This window comes from Anabrus simplex, chromosome 1 (assembly GCF_040414725.1).
Source record: "Anabrus simplex isolate iqAnaSimp1 chromosome 1, ASM4041472v1, whole genome shotgun sequence".
NCBI lineage: Eukaryota > Metazoa > Arthropoda > Insecta > Orthoptera > Tettigoniidae > Anabrus > Anabrus simplex.
Window position 1 is genome coordinate 1,570,619,846 of NC_090265.1, and position 20,402 is coordinate 1,570,640,247.

Sequence of the window (20,402 nt, forward strand, 5' to 3'; positions counted from 1 at the left end):
ATGTACTGTACAATTCAGGGCGCGCACCACCAACTTTGAGCTCCCAAATGCCCCCTTAAAAAAGACCAGCGAAAAATTAGGCTTCCACTACCTGTTTCAGCATAAAAAGACCTTCACGAATATGTAAAAATCAAATCGAAATTCGCCGTCCGACTTCGTACCGTTCCCTCGTTAGACCTGAAGGAAGGATGTGGCTAAGGACTGAAAGCCAGTGCAGTGGAGTTGTTATGATGACACCGCTGATAATCCGCATTGTGTGATTGAGGATGGTGTCGGTTTTCTTGGTGTGGGCGCTATTCAGCTAGAAGGAAGAGCAGTATTCAGCTGTTGTATAAACCAGGCTTAAGGCAGAAGTATGTAAAGTTGCCACTGTGGATCCCTCAACCAATCAGAAAACATAACTTGTGAGATCACCTTTTTGTTTTTAAGAACATTTAATGGAAAATAATGTCAAAATGAAGTGGAGAACAATAGTAACAAAATGTATTGGAAGCCTCTTCAGAAGCTTATAACCTGAATAAATTAAATGAAACTCATTCCATCATCCTTAAGATAAATTACAATTGATTTATAAGTAATAAAATATTTGCATAGTCTTGACTAGGATAGGAAAGTATACAGATCCGAATACATGATAATTATGAAGCTTAAAGGTCATAATTTACACTTTAATCTCCTGAAATACATCATAAAATAGCAAAGTAGTAAACAAATCACTGGAGCACACCTCACATTACAATGAACAACACAGTGCAGAAATACCGGTCAAGCCCATACGCAACTGACAGTTACTACCGATACAACACCATAACCGTTACATATAGATAAGAAAAGATGCTGATAAGATAATGGCCAACTTGCCCGGTATTCATTAAAATGATCTCACTCATTTCTTAACTAAGCAGTCTAAGAATATATAGTGTAGTTATAACATGTACATTTCATATCCTGGCCTATCAGGCACATTGTGCCCAGTCATGAAATTATTGCATCTGTTCTTGATTTTGCACAGGTATTCTGCAAAAATGTCAAAGTATATAATCTGACAATCCCATGGATCTTTCCAAAATGAGTTATTCAGAAAATGGTAATGAAGACTTCTGGAATTAGATTTTTGGAGAAGAAAGCATAACAGTCAGTTTACAGAAGAACATGATGGTGGTTCTGAAACTGAGCAAGAGGATGAGGAGCCTGATGGTGAAGATTCACAGTTAGCAATTATCTTTTGAGAATGATTAATTACCCAGAGGAGTGATACTTATCCGCCAGTGAGAAATATACGAAGGGGACCTCGAAACATGCCTACTTTTATCTTTATGCAATTTGAATACCTACCTCCCAGGGGAAACACTAAGTCAACACAACTGTTGTAGATTGTTGGAAAAATGTTATTTCCAAAGAAATCTTAGAAAATATAGTTACATACACAAATCAGTACTTAAATAGCATCAAAGAGTGTTTTTGCAGAGAAAGGGACATAATAACCATGGATGTTACAGAAATAAGGGCTCTCGTCAGATTACTGTACCTAGCAGAGGCCTACAGAGGAAACATATGGTATCAAGGAAATGTGGGGGAGTATTGGTGATGAAAGTGAAAAATTCAGTTTTGTGATGAATATTTAAAGCGTTAAGACACTGATATAATGCCTACATTTCAATGTTTGTGATACTAGAGCAGCAAGAAAAGTAGATCAGCTTGCTCCACTTTGTGGTATTTTCACCATTTTTATGCACTACTGCCAGAGCAGTTATGTCTTCGGGAAAAAAATTCATGAAATGCTTCCCAGTTTTCATGGTAGATGCCCTTTTCGACAGTACATACCATCAAAACCAAACAAATATGGATTGAAAATATAAGCACTTGTTGATTCAAGAATGTTTTATTCCTGTAATTTGGAAATTTACTGTGGGAAGCAAACCTCAAATGCCTTTCCAAATGCCTTTCATAATTTGTAACAAGCCATCCGAAGTTGTTAAAGGACTGGCTGAGCCCTTACGTGGTTCTGGTTGTAATATATCTGTGGATAATTGGTTTAGTGACCTGGATCCTGTCAAACAAAAACAGAAAAAACTGTCCTTTGTCAGTACTTGTAGAAGAAAAATAAAATACAGCTGCCACCACAGTTCATTGCACCCAAGGCAGACAACAATATACTAGCATATTTGGCTTAGTATATCATACATCCGAAGATAACATAAGAATGTCAAACCCTGCTGTCGGCAGCCCTGAAGATGGTTTTCTGTGGTTTCCCATTTTCACTCCAGGAAAATGCTGGTACTGTACTTTAATTATGACCATGGACGCTTCCTTCCCACTCCTAGCCCTTTCCTATCCCATCATCGCCATAAGACCTGTGACAGTGCATCATAAAGCAAATTGTAGACTAGAGATAGAGAACATAGGAGTGTCATTCTTGTGTCCCCACATCACTATGGTAAATCAGTTTGTTCTAATTCTGGAGAGAAACACAAACCAAACATAATAAATTCCACAAAGAGAAGAGCTGATACTGCAGACAAAATGTCTGCTACATTCACTGCAGTTTTGAACAAGATCAAGTGATGGTCAATGGTCATATTTTTGACAATGCTGAATATAAGCAGTATCAGTGCCCAGGTTATCTACTTCAGTAATGGATTAGAACCACTGCAGAGAAAAGTTTTTCTCGAACAACTGTCCCATGAACCGGTGATTAAAGAAATTACCCAACAAGGTACAAAAATTGTTGGAATACCTACAGACCTCCAGCACAGGCTGAAATTGTTTTTGTCTTGCATAGAAGAAAAAGAAGAAACAGATGATGAATCATCCCCAGCACCATCCAAAAGACTCAAATGCAGAACGTGCACCACTGCAACTGAAATCAAATGACTGTCAATATATGAATGCAAGAATGCAATTTATATGTCACATGTCAACCCTACATGGAGCTTAAGAGATTGGCACTAGACTGCGACTCTTGGAGAACTGCTACCAACCAACCACCAGATTGACAACCTCACAAGATGTTACATACAAATTTTATTTGAGTTTTATGCTACAGTGATAGTTTCTCATGCTGTTGAGAAGATGTGTCTTTTCAAGTGATGTTTGAAGGAGCATCGGTCAGTTTACAGTTCACAGTTTATTTGAATACTTTGTACTAGATTTTGTATTATTATTATTTGCTGTTGTGTAATCAAAGTATGCAAAAGTTTAAAAAATATTATTTTGTGAATAAAATGCACTTATTATCAATGAAATATTCATTTTTTTAATGTTTTAAAACACTGAAATGTATTGTTTCATAGTTAGAAGAATGATTTAAATGAAATTAAGGGGGTTTTAATAGTTAAATATAGCTTCATTTTAGAAAGTGTTATGAAAGTTGATATGACTTTGAGCATTGCGTCCGACCAAAGGTGAAGAGTACCTACCAAGCGCTTGAATGTAGTGTTCAACATTGGCCTGGTGATAGGATGTTCAATTTTGAGTACAATTGTAGTTGTTTCATGTTTTGGAATTCAATTCTGAATTCTGTCAACTGCTAAACGATTGACAAAGTTTGGGTGGAAACAAAAAAGAAATGCCTCCAGTCTGTATAAGAACATCTGCCAATTACTGGCTGAAATGATCTCTGTTGTTTGGAGGGATAAGTAACGTTTGACCACACCTGTAAGAAGCCTACATCCAAGGTTGGAAATATTGTTTTAAACAGTTGTATTCCAGGGACTGAATGTCTTAGCCATAATGAAGATTTTAACTCTGTTTTTTCACTACATATACATTAGCATTATTATCTTGTAGTGTGTATTGTTCAGATCAGCGTATTCCATATTCAAATTTCCTGTGCAATTCTATATTTTCAAATTGAAGGTAATGGTCTACTAGATATATGCATTTGTGTGTCGGACTTATTAGTCAATGTATCATTCTTTTCCCCAGTTATGTATCGTGAGAAGCTGCTAGAAGAGTGTGTATCCTGCCTCCCTAACAGCACACGAGGAGTTCAGGTAGCTGTAGTGGCGGCTTTACGCTCTTATGTGGATAGACTTCTGTTGCTAGAACCATCACTTCAATTGGATAATGAGGAGCTGCTTGCCTTGAACAGGATCGTTATGCAACTTAGACAGGCCTTAGTATATGCTCTTGGTAAGAGGTCATTTTATCACTTTGAAGGTAATAGTTCTTAAGATTTATATTATAAATTTACTCATTCAGGACAAATATTTCAGGTTCCCCATGGGAGTCAACGTCTATATCATCTGATGGCCAAGCAGGCATCAATTTTTTGGTAATGAGAAAAAGTTTCTCATAGTGCATTGGCACTGCCGGTGGCTCTAAGTACCCTACGCAGTGGCCTCCACGGTATGCACTAGCCATGCACCTTGGTGGGTGTGCTATGTACCAACTGATGAGCCCATCTTAGGACACGGGGGTGAAACGCTGGCAACCAGGAATGAGTTAGCTGGAAAATTCATAATGTCCAATAACGGACCATTTATGTTGGTATTATAAGTAGTTCTCACCATCACCGCTAGGCGATCTTTTGTCTGATTGGGCAGTGGCATATTACCTGCACCCTATTTCACCTGACAGCATGTAGGCCACCCACTGTTGGTGTACAAAAAAGCTATAGTTCCCGCCACCTTAAAAAAATCTCATGAACATAATTCACACTCTCACATGTCCCTTAAAATCCAGAGAGATGACAACAACAAAAAATAGTCATCGTTGTTGCACCTAGAAAAACCTCTATGTGGTAACATTTCAGCCTAGAACTCTGACCGGAAAGGTTCTTTCATTTAAGGTTCAGTATTGCATGAACAATATCAAAGAATTTTCGTTCTTAGTGATGCATGTGCTTTGGGTCAGTATTTCTTCCCTCAAGATATACAGTAAGACCTCATTAAGACGTTTCTGCAGGGGACAAGGAAAAAGAACATGTTATGCAAGAAAATGTACTATTGAATACACGAATGAAAACTATCCAACAGGGATATGGAAACACTAGATACGATTTTTTCCGACATGACGGCATTTTACATCGTGTATCCGCAGATAAAGTGAAAACTATATCTACCAAGCGTAAAGATGAGGGGAGAATATTAAAAGATGTGAAAAACACGAGAGAACAAATATGAAAAACCTTTTCTGCTGGAGATTATAAAATAACAGTGCACTGAAAGGTGTGATAAACACCAGATAATAAAAATATAAAAACATTTGCACAGGGGCTCATAAAAATATCAAGTATTATTGCGGATTACACTCTTTCTGAAACAAATGGTAGTAGAACCCTTTTATTTCGGACCAGTGGGTTATTAAACATTATTTTCTGGTCACACTCTTAAACAATGAATTGGAGGTTACACTCGACCATGTGTGACTGCGACTTTGGCTGCCATTTTGAAACTTTGATTCGACCAACTCGAATGATCGACTAGATCGAGTCAAAACTCAAAGCTACGAGTTTCAACATTCACGCTACCTCTTCACGCTTAAAGGTGCGGGTGCCAGTCAACTTTCAGATAGATTTTAATTTTGTCTTCATTAGTAAGGAATTTCACGACTTTTTCTGAATCCATAACTAGGCTGTCCCAAGACAACTATACACCACACTAGTCAACTATTATGTTCCTAATCCAGATGTAGGCTATCAGGCGACAAATGTACGCTATCCTTCGCCGTGCTACTCAACACAAAATCAGTTCCTAATTTCAGAATGGAATTGCGAAATACAAGCACAAACAGCCTCACTGTGTTATTCTGCAATCTTGCTGCTAACCAGCAAGAAAAACTGAACATTCCTGAGGCTAATGACTTGCTTCCTGAAGGTACAAACCCTGTGAAGTTCAGGATTTCAAGGCCTTTATCCATTATCACACAACTGTAGCGAGGGCTCTTTCTTACTTGAGTTGGAAATCTCATTTCTCCCTTTCACAAGGGATGACAAATAACATTTTCAGGGCTATGAAAAATCTGATCGTACTAAACAGTAATAACGAAAATTTGTGACGTGATAAGTGAGGTATTTTTATACAGATTTAATACGATGAGAATTGGGACTTTGAATTTACAACGTGCTAAGTGGGAAAACGTGTTGATGAGGAACGCACTAACGAGGTTTCACTGTATGCGATTCCAGTTGTTTACTTATATCATGTAATGTATATATAAAACAAAACTTAAAGGTCCAATAATGCCTTGCCACCCATACAATCATTCTTTTGTCTAGACCAATAGCCCTCGTTTTCATCAGTAGTCTCTCATGATCTTCCTATCAAAAGTCTTGGATTGGTCAATAGTGATACAATCCATTTGACCTCGTGAATCTAAAATATCGGCTGTAGTCCTGGAATCCTGCAAGATGAGCCTCACTCGCATAATGTTATCTAAACCCAAAGTTCCTTTTATGAAACCATTGAGTAGTTTTACAAACGTTTCTAATATAATAGGAAAGAAAGCTTTCCCAGAGCTTACAAACAACTTGGCAAGATTACTGGGCTTGTAGTTTTATCATCCTTTCCTTTGTACACTGGGGCTACAAGAGCAATTCTCCATTCATTTGATATAGCTCCTTTATGCAAACAGTAACCAAATAGGTATTTCAGTTGTATGAAGACAGAAGGAGATGGCGAGCGCTTGTACACCACACCCGGGAAACTGGAGTTGGGAAATGATGATGATGATGATGATGATGATGATGATGATCCCAACCTACTGCCTTTCGTATATCCCTAGAAATCTTATCAATTTCAGGTGCATTTTTTTTAGTTTTAAAAGAGGAAATTGATTGAAACAGAGAAGGATTTCCACAATTTCCATCACATGGAAGTTGATCTGTTCTTAAACAGAGTCTGGCTCCCAGTACTCATAAACAGACATCAGCTAGGTCCCAGTATAATTTCTTCAGAATTATTGACTAAACAGTGAATGCTTGCACCTTCACCTATACAAGAAAAGATCAGTTCCATTTGAACAATATGTTCAAATTACTTACTATTGGATTCAGTAGCTTTCTTTTACTGTATTGGAAGAAAACACTGCAGATTTCCCCTCGGATAAGGCCTTATGTAGAGTAGTTGAATTGTCAGCACTCTTCGAAATGTAACCCCGTTGGCAGAAAACAACATCTTCATTATTTCAAGATCATTATTGTTTGGGGAATAAATGCGACTAAGATGATGCGTCCATTTCAACTAGTCGTTGGACCGGAGAATGATCAGGGTGGAAAATAGAGAGCGAGATCTCTGTAATTTGGACTGCAAATAAATCATCATCATCATCTTCATTTCCCGTTTCAGCTTCCCAGGTTGGATTGTGAATCAAGGACCTTCATCACTGCCTCTCTCTCCACCACTCTTCTCCTTTTTTAAGAACATCTTCTGGTTTTGCTCCCCTCTTCTCTATGCACTCCCACACTGAATCTGTCCACCTCTTTTGGGGTCTTCCTCATGGTCTCTTTCCTGTTAACTTCTCACGAAAGCTTTTTTTGGCACTCTCTCTTCTCCCACTCTCATCATATCCACATACCACTTTAGCTTTGTTGTTTCTATCCTGTCTTGATGTTTCAAAATTCCTGTTCTTTTCCTTATCTCTCTTCATTTCTAATTCTATCCTTTCTGGTCTTGCCCTCGATACCTCTTAAGAATTTCATCTCTGCTGCCTGTGTTCTACTCTCCTCTTGTTTTGTTATAGTCCACGATCCAGCTGCATAAGTTATCATCATCATAATCATCATCATCATCATCATAAATGTCCCACTCCAGGCGCCCGGGTGTGGTTGCATAGGTTAGTATGGGTTCATAATAGGTTGAATATAATACTTTTTTACATTTCTTCGGGACATCTTGATTCCAAAAAATACCCCTTACACTCTGGTAGAAGCCGTTTGCTTGTTGTATTCTTTTCCCAATTTCTTCGGTTTTCTTTCCATCTTCTGTGATCACACTGCCCAAGTACTTGAAACTTTTAACCACTTCCAGAATATTACCATTCAGATTTATCTTTCCTCTTCCTTCGTTCCCCTTATCATTACTATTGTTTTAATTTTCTCTGTGCTTACTTTCATCCCGAATTTTTCTTTCTCTTGATGCCATACATCTACTTGTGTTTTGCACTTCCGTTTCATCCTCACCCCATATCACTATATCATCTGCAAACTACATGACTTTTGTTGCTTGTCTTCCTAATCTCTGTTTAATGTTCTTATGAATTTCATCCATGACTATGATGAATAGTATGGGGGATAGTACATTTCCCTGTTGGAGACCAGTTTCAGCTTTAAACCATTTTGTTTTTCCTATGCTAGTCTTCACACTACTAACACAAATTTTGTACATAGCTTTTATCATTTGCACTTCCACTCTGTTTACTTGTTTTTCCCTTGATGTGTCCTATACCAACTGTCTGGGCACACTTTTACAAACTCCCATCTTTTTTCCATCGTATGTCTTAATGTAAATATCAGGTCAAATGTTGTCCTGTCTCTCCTAAACCATACTGTTCTTCTTCCATTTCTCCTCCTAGCTTCCACCTCAGTCTTCCTTCCAATACTCTCTCAAATATCTTAGCTACATGGGCAATCCTTTTTATCACCTTTTTTAAATATCGGGATAATTAAACCCTTTCCCCACTCTTCTGAGATCTCTTTCTTCCTCCAGATTATTCTAAATAATCTATACAGCCACTGTAGCCCTATTGGTCCTGCTGCTTTTATCATTTCCGTAGTTACCTCATCCACTCCTGCTGCTTTACCGCTCTTCATCTTTTGTATGGCTTCCTCTATTTCTAACATTGATATCTCCTTTTTCTTGTTCTTCTTTCCCCATTGTTTCTTCTTGCTCCTTCTCATCTACCAGTTCCCTGTATTTAATAATTAGCAATTCTGATAAGTAATCTTCCCATCTTTTTAGTATGTCTTTTTTTTTAGTCAATATCTGCCCTGTTTCAGTTTTAACAAATTTTGTATCTTCCCTATTTCATAAACTATTCTTCACCAAACCATACAAAACCTTCTTACATACCCTTTTTGCTTCTTTATATTTCTGCCAGTTCTCTATACTATTGCTGCCTCTCCACTTCCTCCAAGCCATTTGTTTCTCTTTAGCTGCTTCCTTTACCCTGCTGTTCCACCAAGGAGTCTCCTTTTCCTTTTTCCTCCTTGATAATCTTCCACAGGTATTTACTGCACACTTTTCAAAACCATTTCTGAAACATGTCCATTCCTCTTCTTCACTCCCTCTAGAGACACCATGACCTTGACATCTGTGAGAGGGCTTGTGTGCTTGTTGATCGCGAGGACTGTGCCAGCTCAGGGTTACCCATGCTGGATTGGCCTCTGTGTAGGGCCAGACTAACAAGGTGCCCCCCGAGTTGCCTGAGAGGTGCCTGTGCTCTTTATTCTTCAATACTGTTTCTACCCTTCTATTCTCATCTTAAATTTTATTTCTCTTTCTGTCTAGCCAACCTCTCTGCCTCGGGTAGTTAAGTTCTACGGAGGTTTAACCCTCCCCCAATCACAGGTTTCGGGTCATGGCGAGGTGATGCATGGCTATTGGGAGAGTAGTTCTTAACGACCACCCTCCAGATACCGGGTGCCCTCTGGAGTATATAGCCTTGTTTTTGGTAGGTCAGGGTTCTGCCAAAGGTTAACGTTTTATATCCCGGGTATTCGTGGGACTTTGAGTTTGGTTTTAATTCATTGAAGTCTGCAGGCCTTAAAACTCTGTCTTTAAATTGTACCATAATGAAACGTAAACGTTTCAACTGAGCTGATTATTTGTTCAATAGGGAAATGTCTGAGGAAAATCTGCCTCGATTCCTGGTTGCCTCCAGAGTCGATGGACAGAGCTTCCTTCCAGAAGATCTGTTTCTAATTAGTAATGCTGTGGAGGATATTGTTGGTGGAGAGGTTGATGAGATGCAGAAGCTGCGAGACGGCTCCATACTTATCAAGACCACTATGGTTGTACAGAGTAAGAGGTTACTGGAAGCTACAATGTTCAGACCAGTACCTGTTAAGGTAGAAAAGCACAAGTCCCAGAACTCCATTAAAGGAGTCATCTTTCACCGGGACTTGGTCAAAGCCTCTGATGATGATCTTATCCAAAGCCTTTGCACGTCGGGGAGTTTCCATCATCAAGAGGCTCAAGAGGCATGTCGGAGCCAATCTTCACGACACAGGTGCTTCCATACTCACCTTTGACAAACAGACACTGCACGAACAAATTATTTCAATGTATACACTGACAGTAAAACCTTATCTTCCAGCACCTATGCGTTGTTACAACTGCCGACGGTTTGGTCACGCATCACCGCGCTGCCAAGGCTCATCAAAATGTGGGGAATGTAGAAAAAGGCACATACCGGTATACAATGCACATCACCACCCGTGTGTGTAAACTGCACAGGTGAGCAAGCCCCTTGATCCAAGAATTGTCCAAAATTCAAGGAAGAAAAGAAGATCCAGGAGATTAAGACACTGGATAAACTATCTTATCCAGATGCCCGAAGGAAATTTAAATCAGTGGCCCCTCTGGAATTCTCAGTCTCCATCGCTGAGAAGGTAGCAAAAGTACTGATAACACCAACAAGTTTTGTAGCAACCACTCCCTAGAAACCATCAACTAGCAAACAGACAATACCTCACAGCACCAATAACCAAGGGAAGAAAGAACAAATCTCAACAAAAGCATCGGCAAGCAAGTTATTTAAATTGAAGAATTTCATTTTTAAGTCCTTATTGAACCGAGATTAATAGATAAGTAAAATTAAAAATCCACCTTTTCAATACTAATATTAAACCAAATAAGTTATAACATTTACTTGGAACTAGTTTCAACGCAGGTGAGTGCCATCTTCAATCGTAAATATACGTATCATCATTAAATCAGTGCACATACAAACATTCTCAATATGAGACTTATGATGCCCCTAAAAGTATCAGGAGAATAAAACTTCAAATAATCACAATTTCAAAATCATGAAGTCACGATTAGCATGACACTTAACACAGTATAATCCTTTTCACTCAAGTAAACTTTGAAAGTATTGAGTTCAACTTAGAACTGTAAGATTCTCAAATATATAAAAAGTCTTGTCATAAATGAAATGTTATACAAAGGTCAAATCACATATAGGGTTTCTCTTTTGTGGCGAGGTGTGAACTTTCAAAGTTCCAGCTTGAGTGAAAAGGATTATACAGTGTTAAGTGTTGTGCTAATAGTGACTTGAAGATTTTGAAATTGTGATTATTTGATGTTTTATTCTCCAGATACTTTTAGGGGCATCATAAGTCCCATATTAAGAGTGTTTATATGTGCATTGATTTAATTATTATATGTATATTCATGATTGCCTGTTCTCATATTTGGCTGAAGATGACACTCACCAGCATCAAAACTAGTTCCAAGTAAATGTTGTAACTTATTTGGTTTAATATTAGTATTGAAAAGGTGGATATTTAATTTTACTTACCTATTAAGCAAGTTATTGCCGAAAACATCTGGAAAGGACACTTCCCAGGTACCTGGGAAGTCCTTCCCTACAAGTGCGGGGGGGGGAATGACTTCTCCAAATACAGCTGGAAAACCTTCTTCCAGCCTTCCTACCAAAGCGCAGGTCAAGGAGGAGGAGAAAGGGAAGCCACAGCACTCCCCTAAGAAGTTGGAGAAAAAGACTTCTCCAACCCCATCAGGGATCACAGCATCCGCGGAGAAGACCGCCAAACCATCTGCCGGTTCTCCTTCAAAGAATAAGGAAATGGCGGGAAAGAACAAGAGGCCTCGACGGTCTCATGTTCAATTCCTTTCTGGGGAACTCGGTTCTCCTAGGAAGAAGGCCCACCATTCAAAGTCAGAGAGCTCACCATCTACGGAGGGCTCAGTCTCCAAGTCACCCACCGCTGAGGACACAATGGAGACTGAAGCCATTATTATTGTAGATGGTGACGATGACAACACGGACACCGACAACGACGGCAGAAATTGGCAGGTAGCTGACTGAAAGAAGGCAAGCAATTGTCCTCATTTCGTAATGTTACCAATCGACACAATGGCACTGTCGCCTGTCTGAGTTACATCAGTTGATATCCGTCTATGTGGCCTCCATATTCTGTCTACAGGAATCTTGTTTGAGACCTGGACACGACACGACTATGAGAGGACATCGTCTTTAGAATAAAGACAGAGTAGCTGTGGATGCCGCGGCGACTGGGGGCATTTGTTCCCTAGTTGGTTCTGACATCTTCAGCGACTAAGTTCCGCTCCATACTCAGCTAGATGCAGTTGCAATTCATACTCTGTTGCCAGTAATGACAACGGTGTGCAACATGTACATTCCACCAGACTATGATATTGAAATCCATGCACTACAAGATTTGATTGCTCAGTTACCTCCTCCTTTCCTCATGCTGGGAGACGTGAACGCCCGTAACATACTCTGGGGTTCTCTGTATTCCTGTGCTAGGGGGAGGATGCTGGAGCAATTGATAAACCAGTTCGATCTTTGCATGGTTAATACAGGGGAACCAACACATTTCAGCAGCGCACATGGCACATTCTCACATCTGGATGTCACATTGTGCAGCCGTGCGCTAGTTCCCCTGCTGAGGTGGCAAGTACACGATGACCTCTGTGATAGTGTCCACTTCCCGATAATTCTATCTCTCTTGGATCAAAGACAGTCCAAAGTACCCAAGCGCTGGATACTTCGACAGGCAAATTGGCCAGAATTTTCCAAACGCGCAGTGATTGCCGATAATATGCTGGAGTCTGTTGACGACCACGTTTCTTCCATTACTACTGGAATTTTGGCTGCTGCAGTGGAAACAATTCCTTCCTCGTCCAGTATTCGTCGCAGAAACAGGTCCCATGGTGGACGGATGAAATTGCAGCAGCCATACATGATCGCCGACAGGCTTTTAAGCACTATCGTCGGAATCCTACGATGGCCAATCATATAACATTTAAGTGTCTGCGCGCGAAGGCTTTTGTTTTTTTAATTCGAGAAAGTAAGAAAGCTATGTGGGAAAAGTATGCGTTTTCCACGATGGCACATACTCGGTCATCACAAGTGTGGACAAAACTCCGCCGTATTGTTGGAGTACAGAATGTGCCCTCACTCCCCTGTATCTCCATTAATGGTGATATTGTTAAAATTCCTTTAGTCATTGCAGACCACATCACGTCACATTTCGCAGATATGTCCACCTCTGGGAGATACGACCCTGCATTTCTACAAATCAAGCGCGAAGCAGAGGCACGCCGTCTTTCTTTCGCCTCTAGTGCTTCGCATCCCTACAATGTGCCTTTCACGGAGTGGGAGTTGCGGAGTGCACTCGCGCTATGCAGAGACACAGCTCCTGGACCTGATAAAATCCATAATCAAATGCTTAAGCAGAATATGGTATGAGGGTGTGTTTCCTTCTCAATGGCGTGAGGGAATTTTGGTACCAATTCCCAAGCCAGGTAAAGATCCAAAATACCTGGATAGCCAATATGCCTTACAAATGATCTTTGTAGGCTATTTGAAAGGATAGTTAACCGGCTTCTTGTGTGGGCCATGGAAAAGGAAGGTCTCTTGTCTAACTAACAATGTGGTTTCCTCTCTCATCGGTCTGCCGATGATCATATGGTCAGACTGGAGAGCGCCATTCAGGAAGCCTTTCTCCAGAAGGAACACCGGATTTTTGAAGGGCGGAAAAAAGTCCATTCGACACTTCATGTCGTACGATGTCGGCATGTAAAAGATCTCTGGTGATACATTTGGTATTTACCCGACAAAATTCATAAAATCTCAGCCATAGACGCCCAAGAGAGTTTCGGTTTACTCGGTCTGCCATCTAGTGGGCCTAGAGTAAAAGGGAACGTCGAAATTGACGAGCAGACAGCCAGATGGCGTCAGATCGAAATGTCTGCACACGGTAGCTGAGGCCATACGATTATTATTATTATTATTATTATTATTATTATTATTATTATTATTATTATTATTATTATTATTATTACCTAGTCGACATGTTTCTTGACATGGAGAAAACTTACAATACTACCTGGCGATATGGAATTCTCTCCACTCTACACCAGTGGGGATTTCGGGGAAATTTACCAACGTTTATTGAGAACTTCATGCCCCTCTGGCTCTTTTGAGTCCGAATAGGGAATGCATTTTCTTGGTATTACGTTCAGGAAAATGGAGTACCTCAGGGATCTGTACCGAGTGTCATGTCAATCGCCATCAACGGCATAGTTGTCGCCACTGGGCCCGAAGTCGTTCCATCGCTGTATTTAGGCGACTTAGCTCTACATTACAGCTCCGGAAGGGTGGCGTTTGCTGAGAGACAGCTACAGCAAGCTATTAACCGAGCCGACAGATGGGCCCTAAAACATGGTTTTCGATGTCTGCTTGTGCATCTTGAACCAGTGCTCCGCTTGCAAAACAGTGTCTTACCAGTGGTAGAGACCTGCAAATTACTGGGATTCCATTTTGATAAGAGACTAACGTGGCAGCCCCGCATCTGTCAGTTGAAGGTTGCCTTCATGAAGAGACTTAGCATGCTTAAGTTTCTCAGCGGCACTTCATGGGGGGCTGACCGTGCGGTGCTGCTATGATTTTACACGGCAACGGTCCTCTCCCGAATTGACTATGGAAGTGCAGCTTATGGCTGAGCATGAAAATCTACCCTGAACCTTTTAGACAGTATTCACCACAGTGGAGTTAGGCTGGCAATGGGAGCTTTCCATACTAGCCCCATTCCCAGCCTACTCGCTGAAGCGGGAGTTCCACCTTTAAGGATAAGGAGGCAGCAGTTACTCCTCACATACACTGCCAAAATTAGTGAAATGCGTCTACATCCAGGCTATCAATGCATCTTTAGTACCCAATACCGCCAGAGGTACCAAAACCGGCCGAATGCCACACGGCCGGTTGGGTTTCAAATTGATAGACTGTGTCGTGATTTGAATATCGATATCGTGGTTGTCTTGAACAAACTTTAAGCGAGGTACCTGGCTGGTTGGTTCCACGACCAGATATGCGTCTAGATCTACTCCGTGGACACAAGCTGAATACGGATTCCTCCATTTATCGGAGGTATTTCCAGGAATTTCTTCACCAATATCCGGCCGCGGAACATCTTCACGGATGGTCGGATCAGAGATAATGTTGGTTGCTCTTTCGTCACTGATTATATTAGCATGAAGATCTTGCTTCCTAGTGTATACTGCAGATCTTTACGCCATCTTAGGAGCTCAATTAGAAATAGGAAAGGGCTTCCACCTATCAATACTTATTTATTGCACTTATTATGCTACAGTACCGGTTTCGACCCTCTCCATAGTGTCATCTTCAACTGAACAATACATTCACATATAGATCATGAAGCTATGATTAAGATTACATTGTCTGGGGAATGCCATATGATAACAAATATTTGGTCACGTCCAAATGGGGCATGTCAAAACGGAAACTGGCATGTATATCACTATGTGTGACAATGCAATTGTATGTCTATAATGATATGCTTTAGATCTGAAAATTAGTTTATAAAATGCTAACTCTACTTAAAACTAATTTATAAGTAAATAAGATAAAAACAATATATGTAGGAACACTTCATGCACATGAACGTTTGTGTCTTGCATGTTATTCAGTTCATCGGTTGACTTCTGTGTTCAAGTCTTTTTTTTTTTTTTTTTTTTCGTAGTTGTTCACTAGGTTGATATTTTTGGAACTTGAATGGTATGATTTTCTTGTAAAATTATCACATTATATGTATAAGAGATTTTGTCTTCAAGTATGTACATAAAATAAAACGCTTTCCAAGTTTAAATAGAGTGCTAGGCGTATGGATACAATTAGGATAAAATATGTATATTCGGCTCTGCTGTGTGTTGAATCTTGTTGTTTTATGTTAAAATTGAATCATGTTGTCCTGTGACATCTGTAAAATTTGAGTGGCATTGGATTGAAAGTGGTGGCTCCTTTCCCATCTGTAGCTGTGCAGTGATGTTATAATTATCTGCAGAAGATAAGATTGAGTTGTGAGTGATATTTTATGTTGGAGGAATGTCTAAGGATTGTGTGTGCTAATTTGAATATGTACTTATTGTTATTGGTGTGGTTGAGTTGCGTATGATATGTGAGCTTGTTGTGTACTACTTCGTGTTTGTCTTGGGCTCATACTAGCTGCTGTGAGGGGAAAGGAAGGAGGGGTAGGGAGAGTTGCTGTTGTAGGGGTAGGGATAGGAGTGGAGCTAGGTGTGTCATTTGATGTTTCTCTGTCGCGTGTCATGTTTTGTTTATTGATTATCTTAAAGTAACCGTTTTTTAGGTGCGGGGATGACTGTATTGAAGATGATGTTAGTTTTTTCTGTGATTTAATTTATGTTGAAATTTGGATTGGTATACTGATCTAGACTGGAGAGCGCCATTCAGGAGGCCTTTCTCCGGAAGGAACACCTAGTCGCCGTGTTTTTTGACCTAGAGAAAGCTATAGCTCCAATGGCACTGGTTAAAGGCCAATGTCTTGTATTAACTAGATGATATGGGTGATTTGAATGTGTTACCATAATTTACTTCTCTAGAATAAAGGGTGGCTAAGATAGCAAAGACATATGATTGAATAATTGCTACAGCTGATTCTAATTGTTATTAAAAGTTTTTGGGCAATAAGTAGGATAGAGAGTGTTGAGAGTACTTATTGTTGTTGATGTGGTTGAGTTGCGTTTGATATATGAGCTCATTGTGTACTGCTTCTTGTTCGTCTTGGGCTCATACTAGCTGCTGTGAGGGGAAGGGAAGGTGGGGTAGGGAGAGTTGCTGTTGTGGGGGTAGGGGTGGAGCTAGGTGTGTCATTTGATGTTTCTCTGTCGCGTGTCATGTTTTGTTTATTGATTATCTTGAGGTAACTGTTTTTTAGGGGCGGGGATGACTTTATTGAAGATGATGTAACTTTATTCTGTAATTTCATTTATGTTGAAATTTGGATTGGTATACTGATCTAGAGAAATGTAAAATTCTTCTGTTATGTTGAGCAGGGGGCCCTTTGGTTTTATGTTCAGGATTTGCACGTCGTTTTTGATGTTTGTGAAACTGTGTTTATAGTCTTCGATATGTTGGCCTATTGAGGAAAAATGATTGTGTTTTACAGCATTTATGTATTCATTATATCGGGTTAGAAAGTTCCTACCGGTGCGTCCGACGTAGCTTGTCTCACAGTTATTGCATTTAATACGGTATACACCTGAGTGATTGTATTTATTGTTGCTGTTGATTGTCCTGACGTTGTGTATGATATTGGTGCTGTTGTGTGTAGTTTTAAATGCTATTCTTAAGTTATGTTTTCTAAAAACGTTAGTTAGGGAGTATATGTGTACATTATTGAAGGTGAATAGTGCGTAATCTTTCTTGGGTTTGTCTATTTTTGTTAATTTGGTTTTGGGTTGGGATTTTACTTTGTGAATGATTTTGTTCTTGTATCCATTGTTTTAGCTATGCATGAATTAGTTGTAATTCTTTATTTAAAACTTCTTTTGTTAACAGTATATTAAATGCTCTGTGAATCATGCTGTAGTAAGCTGCTCTTTTGTGTGTGTTGGGGTGAATGGAATCTATTTTAATTGTGTTTGAGGTGTGCGTGGGTTTTCTAAATATTTTGTAAGAAAGGTGGTCTTTCATGTCTGGTTATCGTTATGTCCAAGTAGTTCAGAGTGCGATTGTTTTCGGTTTCTATGGTAAATTTTGTATGGGGTCTGTTGTGTTGAGTTTGTCTAATATATTGGTTTCATTTGTGGACCTGTTATCGATGATGACGAAAATGTCATCAACGAATCTACACCCAAAAAAATGTCTATTTTACTAATTGATGTGTGCTCTAAATGGTCTATGTAAATTTCGGCTAGTATACCAGAGGCGAAAGATCCCGTCGGTAAGCCTTGTTGCTGGTGAATAGTATCATGGAATTTAAAGTAGTTTTTACTAATGGCAAAATCAAGTAATTTAATGAACTCTTCTATTTCTAAAGTGCTTAAAGTGATGTGACTTTTTAGATTGGATTCAATGATTTCTAATGTTTGTTTTGTGGGAATGTTGGGGTACATGTTTATTATGTCGAATGATGCGAGAATGTGGCGTTGTTCAATCTTTAATCCTTTCATTCTATTACAAAAATCTATTGAATTCCGTATTGTTTTATTGGTTGAGAATACGCAGTGCTTTTTAAGGAATTTTTGGATAAATTGCGAGAATTTGTATGTTGGGCTTGCTCTGTGGTTGATAATAGGTCTCATTGGTATGTATTCTTTATGTATTTTGGGATAAGCTTTAGCAGTTGGTATTTGAGGATTCATTACTATAAGTTTTGAGGATTCTACTTAAGTTAAAAGAAAGTTTGTATTTTGTAATAAGGCTTTGAAGTTTCTTTGTATGTTCTTAGTTGGATCTTAACATTTGATGAGGAAAGTGTTGTCTTGAAAACATTCTTTAGTTTTCGATATGCATTGGTCTTTGTCGTTATGAGTAAATTATTCTGTTTTATTTTGTCTTTGAGTTTATGTGCATTTTATTGGCAAAGTTATTGTTTTGGAAGTTACTGTGAATTTTGTCGATATATTGTGGGAGCCTTTTTTTAATATCATATCTGACTTCATCTCTTAACTCATGTGGAATTTTCTGTATGGCGTTTTCTATTTCGATAATGGTGGTTGTGATGTTCTGGAAGGTTGATGTGTTGCCCCAATTGTGCTTGGGTCCCTTGCTCAAGATAACAGTTTCCATTTTGTTAAAAGTCGTGTTTGTGAGATTTGGGTGGAATTTGTGTTCAGTAATTTGGTTGGGAAGGGTTGGAGAGTTTGTGTTCGGAATTTTAGTTTGTGGGTTTGGTTTGGATGGTTGTTTAAGCGCTACTAATTTCTTATTTAGTGTATTCTGTTTGTTAGTGGCTAAGTTTATTATTTTTTGTCATAATCTGTTGAAACTCAACACAAAAGACCCCCATATAAAATTGACCACAGAAACCGAAAACAATCGCACTCTGAACATCTTGGACATAACGATAACCAGACATGAAGACCACCTTTCTTACAAAATATTTAGAAAACCCACGCACACCTCAAACACAATTAAAATAGATTCCGTTCACCCCAACACACACAAAAGAGCAGCTTACTACAGCATGATACACAGAGCATTTAATATTCCGTTAACAAAAGAAGGTTTAAATAAAGAATTACAACTAATTCATGACATAGCTAAAAACAATGGATACAAGAACAAAATCATTCACAAAGTAAAATCCCAACCCAAAACCAAATTAACAAAAAAAAAGACAAACCCAAGAAACATTACGCACTATTCACCTTCAATAATGTACACATATACTCCCTAACTAACGTTTTTAGAAAACGTAACTTAAGAATAGCATTTAAAACTACACACAACAGCACCAATATCATACACAACGTCAGGACAATCAACAGCAACAATAAATACAACCACTCAGGTGTATACCATATTAAATGCAATAACTGTGAGACAAGGTACATCGAACGCACCGGTGGGAACTTTCTAACCCGATATAATGAACACATGAATGCTGTAAAACACAATCATTTTTCCTCAATAGGCCAACATATTGAAGACTATTTTTTTTATTATTATTATTACAACTTCCCCCATGCGGAGGCTGCCACAAGGACAAAGTATGTCGACTACACAGTTTCAAGAACATCGAGAACGACATGCAATTCCTGAACGTAAACCCCAAGGGGCCCCTGCTCAACATAACAGAAGAATTTCACATTTCTCTAGATCAGTATACCAATCCAAATTTTAACATAAATGAAATTACAGAAAAAACTAACATCATCTTCAATGCAGTCATCCCCACCCCTAAAAAACAGTTACCTTAAGATAATCAATTAACAAAACATGACACGCGACAGAGAAACATCAAATGACACACCTAGCTCCACCCCTACCCCCACAACAGCAACTCTCCCTACCCCACCTTCCCTTCCCCTCACAGCAGCTAGTATGAGCCCAAGACGAACAAGAAGCAGTACACAATGAGCTCATATATCAAACGCAACTCAACCACATCAACAACAATAAGTACATATTCAAATTAGCACACACAATCCTTAAACATTCCTCCAACATAAAATATCACTCACAACTCAATCTTATCTTCTGCAGATAATTATAACATCACTGCACAGCTACAGATGGGAAAGGAGCCACCACTTTCAATCCAATGCCACTCAAATTTTACAGATGTCACAGGACAACATGATTCAATTTTAACATAAAACAACAAGATTTAACACACAGCAGAGCTGAATATACGTATTTTATCCTAATTGTATCCATACGCCTGGCACTCTTTTTAAACTTGGAAAGTGTTTTATTCTATGTAT

The 20,402-nt window shown here is 39.1% G+C and overlaps 1 protein-coding gene across 3 annotated transcripts in view; it reads left to right on the forward strand.

Moving 5' to 3' along the window:
* LOC136858532 (proteasome adapter and scaffold protein ECM29) overlaps nucleotides 1-20,402 on the forward strand; it is a 925,266-nt gene that overhangs the window by 886,675 nt on the left and 18,189 nt on the right. For all 3 annotated transcript variants that reach the window (XM_067138136.2, XM_067138135.2, XM_067138138.2), the window contains one exon: nucleotides 3,928-4,134. In XM_067138136.2, the coding sequence (XP_066994237.2) occupies nucleotides 3,928-4,134 (207 nt within the window). The remainder of the gene's footprint in view (nucleotides 1-3,927; nucleotides 4,135-20,402) is intronic.